Raw genomic sequence first — 6000 nt, forward strand, 5'->3', positions numbered from 1 at the left:
ATGAACAGAATTGCTTAATTGTGTCTGCCTTTTGCCCCTCTGCCCTAACTTACTTCTCTATAAGCCTAAAGTTCATCAGTATTCTGAAGACTGAGTACTATGTTAGGTAGCTAGAAAGGTATCAAAGGCTTGAAGGTCACCCAGGATGGACTTTACCTCCTGTCTCCCTGGAAACATTAAGAAAGGAAGCATAACAACTTCCTCCCATAAGATTTAAATTGCCATACAAAGGGGAGGAGAATAGAAGTATCAGGGCTTTTGTTATGGCCCACTAAGGGAAAAGCAACTTTCTCATGTTCCAAGGAACAGTCTGTGTCTACCTCTGTCCTGAGTGGAGACATGACATTCTATGCTACCCAAAATATAAGATTACAAAGACAAACTATTGTCCCTTCCCCTAAATGAATCCAGGAAGCCTGTCATGACCTGGATAAGAAACCTGATTCACCTGAAGACATACTAAGGAAATGGGAGAAATATTTGGTTTATGTATTTATATAATATGTATTATATAATATATAATTATAGCCCTCAAGTCCCTCCCTCGATGCAGCTGCTTATGGATCTTCACAGCTCAGATTTCTGAGTTCTGACTCAAAAAGCATAACCGTCCCTTTACCACTATCTCTTTGGATACTGGCCAAGATTGGCATGCTTTCCATGACACTGGGCTTTCTCACTAGTTTCTCCATAAATCTCCATTGCTTGACTCATTCTTTATTGTACCCATTATCTATGTCTTCATGGTCCTGAGGCAAGAAAGTCTGCAACAATGGCCTTTATCTGTCTCTCTTTCCAATGTGGACTCACTGGATAAATCTCCTTGGCCTTTCACCATTGCCTCTTCCTTTTTTGTAAGACTGTGTGTGGCGGGGGAGGGGAGTGAACACATGGCACATGTGTGAAGGTTAGAGGGCAACAGTTTGGGAATCACACTTGCCTTTCCATCTCCTTTGAAGCAGGGCTCCTGCCAGTGTGCTGGGATTACAGAAGCCCACATGGTTTCCAGCTTTTTACAGGGGGCCTGGGAATATGAAATAGGGTATTCCAGTTTACGTGCCAAGTGTGTTTCTGTCAGCTTCTCATTGCGGGTAAAAAGCACCCAAACAAGAGCAGCTTGTGGGAGGAAAGAATTTATTTTGGCTTACAGACTCAAGGAGGAGCTCCATGATGGCAGGGGGAAATCATGGCATAAGCAGAGGGTGGACATCACTTCCTGGCCAACATCAGGTGGACAGCAGCACCAAGACAGTACACCAAACACTGGCAAGGGGATGCTGGCTATAGCACTCATAGACCTGCCCCTACCAAGAGATAACCTCCAGGAGGATCTAATGCTCAAATTGCCACCAGCTGGAGGTCTAGCATTCCAAACACATAAATTTATGTGGGACACCTGAATCAAACCACCACAGAGGCATATTTTCTGTATTGCTAATGTAAGATTACATATTAGCTTTCAATGACAGGAAAGGTGCATCCAACTTTACTCCAAGGTTTATAGCTTGAACAACTGAAGGATGGTGTTCCAAAAAGAGACAATGGAAGCTTATAAGGAATCAGTTTGGAAGCTGGGTGTGGTGATTCAGCCTAAAATCCCAGCACTTGTGAGGCTAATAGGAGAATCATTATGAGTTGGAGGTCAGTCTGGGCTGAAAGAGTGAGATATTACCTCAAAGAATAAATAAATAAATCCATTTGGGCAGGCTGGGAATGTAGCTCAGTGGTACAGAACTTGCTTAGGTCCTGAGTTTAATCTCTAGCAACCCATCCTCCCATAGAAAAAGCTTGGTAAATTGATTGAGAGTTATTTTGGAAATAATAACTTTAAGACAGGAAGATACTTAATATAGGATTGAATTTGTTGAACTGTAGTTCAGAGATGTGTAAAATGGGGATATATATTCTAAAGTTAATAGATACAGACATGTAAAACCATTAGACTGGATAACAAAAAGGCTAAAGAACCTATAATGTGAACATGGGGTCTCTTATTTCATTTTTGACTCATAAATCAAAGAATTTACAATTGAGCTAGTTCTCTCTGCCTCTTTCTCACTCAAGTAAATAAACAAAATGTATATATATAAATTAAGGGATTGGAGAGATGGCTTAGCAGTTAAGGTATTTGCCTACAAAGCCAAAGAATCCTGGTTCTACTCCCCAGGACCCATGTAAGCCAGATGCACCAGGGGGTACATGCATCTGGAGTTTGTTTGCAGTGGTTAGAGGCCCTGGTGTGCCCATTCTCTCTCTCTCTCTCTCTCTCTCTGCCTCTTTCTCTTTCTCAAATAAATAAATAAAATACATTTTTTTAAATGAACTGAGAAGGAAATTTAATGACAATTTTATTGGAGTTTGAGAGGAAAAACTATGGGGCAGGCAAGAATGCTCACTGTCAGGGAAAACAGGCTTAGGAGATTTTTGGCCATTGTCAGATAAAAAGAGGAAAAAGAAATACTGACTTGAATCAGGAAGGCTTAGAAGCAGTGTAAGCAAGTGAGTGGAGACAGTGGCTTGTAGTGGTTTGAATGTAAATGGGCCCATAGCCTCAGATATTTTTAAAATTAAGCATCCTATTTAAGTCTCCAGTAGCAGATCCCTGGGGGTGGATCTTGAATCGAGCCCTAAGATTTGTTCTGAGCCAGCTGTAGCCCTGGCTATTAGTTCTGTCTCTCTACTATGGATGTATGGTAGTGAGCCAGCATCTTCCAGCATGATGTAGCTTCCCCTAGTCTTTAAGCCTGAAATAAACCCTTTCCTCCCATAAACTGCTTCTGGTGTGGTATTTTATTCCAGCAACAAAAAGGTAACTGCAAAAGCAAAATTGGTAATGACAGTGGGTTTGCTGCTGCAATGAGTCTGACCATGTGGCTCTTAGTCTTTTGGAATGTGTTTGCAGGAAGGATCTGATACTTTGCACTGGATAAGACTTGCAGTGCTGTAACCAGAGCTTGATGGGCCAATCTGTTGAAAATATGGCAATGCTAATTGCAGAGAGAATTGTGGACTGTGAAGTCTTGGCTTATGAAGTTTCAAAGGGGAAGGAGAGAACTGTGTTGGAAATGGGATCCTGGCGGAAAGGCTGGCTGTGTTCCACCCATACCCTGAGAATTTGAGCAAAGCTGAATTTAAAAGTAATGGACTGGTGTGCTTGGCAGAAGAACAAAACAGAAATATATGAAAGATGTAGTTTATCACATGAAAATATATAGTCAAGTTTGAAGTTATAGGCACAGAAAACTGGCTTAAGACTTAAGCTGTAATAGTTAAGGAGATTACCATCATTATAGTTGGGCCAACTGTTTTGCATTGGGACAATAACAAAGATGCCCTGAGGGTGAAAAATCAACCCATGAAAGGATCAAGCTAGTATGAATGCAAATTTATTTGCTAGAAGGGGACTTGAAGGAAGACTGGTGAAAGAATATCCTGCTCTCCAAGGTCAAGCTTTATTTCTTCTCCCCGACACCCAGATTTACAAATGTGGCTATGCCACCCACCTGGTGCTGGTTTTCAAAAAGTCAAAAATTCAGTGAAGTAGGTCATGAAGTGCACACAGTTCCAAGAGCTGCAGATATGTGGCAATGTAAAGCAGGGTTGAAATCCCAGTCAGGCCATCGTATGGAGCTATGAAGATAAACACTGTGTTGTAATAGAGACCCAAGATGATGCCAGGACTGTGGTATGGCTGCCAAGGAGAACTGCTGACTTGGGATGGAATCCATTACTTTTAAATTCCCCAGGCTGTGACCAGCCCAGCTGGGGGGGGGGGGGCAGAATTGGAAACCCAGACACTTTGTCACTGGCTACAATGGACTTGGAACTGCAGATGTGTGATGTTTGCCTGTTGGTTATTGACTTTGCATTGGCCCAGTCTCTCCTATAAGCCTTCCTTTTGCAATTGAAATGTTTACTCTGTGGCATTATGTGTTGTAAGTATGTAACATGTGTTTTGATTTAACAGGGCTCACAAAAGAAAGTCTTGAATCTCAGATGAGACTTTGGAATTTTGAATAGTGTCAATGTTGGAAAAGACTCAGGTACTTTTGAAGTTGGACTGAGTGCATTTTGCATTGTGAGAGAATTATGAGTTTATGGGGGCCAGGGCCGAATGTGGTGGTTGAATGGAAATGGTCCATGGCCTCAGGCCTTAATCTTTTGACTAAGATTAAGTTTCCTACTTAAGTCTTCAGCAGACAGAGCCCTGTTGGCGAAGATGTGTTGCCATTGGGATCTTGAGTCCAGCCCTAAGGGTTGTTCTGAGCTAGCTAGAGCTCAGATGGCTAGTTCTTCCTATTACAGATGTACGATGAAGTGAGCCAGCTTCTTCCACCATGATGTAACTTCCCCTGGAATCTATAAGCCTGAAAAAAAACCTTTCCTCCTATAAACTGCTTCTGGTGGAGTGTTTTATCCAGCAAGGAAGATGAAACTGCAACAAGTCTTCAGGGATAGGTCATTCCATATCTCATGAAGGGGACAATTATTCTTCCCATTTTATTATGTCTCCAGGTAATCATGTTCCTCACCCCCTTTCTGGAATCAGGCTATTCTCTTAAGGTTGTGAAACGGGGATTTTCTTATCACAGGAGGTCTCCACCTTGTCTGGGCGGGGAAACTCCTGTTGATTCATCAAGCTGCTACCCAATCCATCTGCAAAGGGCTAACAAAAGATGACTGACAGAAGTATCACTACATTTATATTTATGCTGCAAAGGGGTCCTCAAATATGGGAGGCATCCACTGTTAACATCAGAAAAGATCTCTTTTTAAGAAACTTTTTATTGACAATCTCCATGCATACAGACACTGTACCTTATCACAACCCCCTTCCACTACCCTCCATTATCTACTCTCCCCTGCCTCTTCTGCAGTGAATCCCTGCTTCTCTGACAGGATCTCAGTGGCCATAGATCATGCCACTTTTACCAGATAAAGCTGATATTGAGTTGTGCCCTAAATAGTGCAGCTGACTGCAGTTGTCTCTTTTTATTACTTTTCTCCCAACCCAGTATCCCCTGTCACTGGGTGTTTCAAAGCAGAGTCTCCAAATAGGGTTAGATTCCTAGTCCTTTTATCTTAATCTTTAATCCTTAAACCTTTTAAAGACTTTCAGGAAATTGCCCCACACCTAGGAAGCCAGGGAGTGGAATCTGTGGCAAAACAACAGCAAAGTATTAGCGTTGAAATGGCCTTCCCTGGCACCTCCAGCGTAAATGTAAAGGTGGAGGAAAGGTTCATGCAGAAGGCTCAGTGGCTGGTCTCCCTCCTGCACCTACAGTCAGGCCACAGGAAGCTTATCCCGGGAAGTGGCTTTCACCAGCCTCCAATGCACAAGCGCAGTAAATCAGGGCCCTGAGGTCCTGGGGGTGGAACCGGACGGGGCTTGAGAGGAAAAGGGGTGGTGGACTTTGTTCTATGCTCTTCCCACCTTGGCTTCCCCTTCAGGGCCGGGCAGCCTCACCCCCTCTCCATCGTTCAGCAGGCGGCGGCGTCCCGCTGCAAGCAGCCGGGTTTCCATGGAACTAAAAGGGCAATTTGAACCAAGCCCGCCAGCAGGACCGCTTCCGCACGCAGGCGCGCCGAGGCTAGGGCATGCCGGGAAGTGCAGTTCTCCGGGCCCAGCAGGGCCCTCCGCCCCGGGCGGGACCCTGGCCGGAATGCGCGTCCACGTGTCCCGGATGACGACAGGCTCCATTATGCTCCTCGCGGGGCACGCCGGGAAATGTAGTTTTCTCACGCCCTTCCCCGAGAGCAGGTTGTGTCTGCTTTGCCTGGTAAAGCCCGGAGCTTAGGAGAATTTTGACAGACGCACGCACCCTATAGCTGGCGAGAGTACAAGATTAGAAAATGTTTTGAGTTGTATGAGGACTTAAAAAAACACAAATAAGTTATAGATAAGAAAATTACAGGTTTTGTTGATGAGCATAAAAAGGGTAAGGACCGCTTTCCTTGTTAAAGAACCCACCCTCCCTCTTCGTCCTCGTTCCTGGTGAT

General features: G+C 44.0%; 1 protein-coding gene across 1 annotated transcript in view; it reads right to left on the reverse strand.

Moving 5' to 3' along the window:
- The window catches only part of Ccdc150 (coiled-coil domain containing 150), a 102668-nt gene extending 96967 nt beyond the window's left edge, over positions 1-5701 (reverse strand). Inside the window, 1 exon segment of the mRNA XM_045148368.1 lies at positions 5468-5701. Coding sequence (XP_045004303.1) covers positions 5468-5701 — 234 coding nt within the window.
- Between the last annotated feature and the right edge of the window lie 299 nt (positions 5702-6000).

The sequence above is a fragment of the Jaculus jaculus genome, chromosome 4 (genome assembly GCF_020740685.1).
Source record: "Jaculus jaculus isolate mJacJac1 chromosome 4, mJacJac1.mat.Y.cur, whole genome shotgun sequence".
Lineage (NCBI taxonomy): Eukaryota > Metazoa > Chordata > Mammalia > Rodentia > Dipodidae > Jaculus > Jaculus jaculus.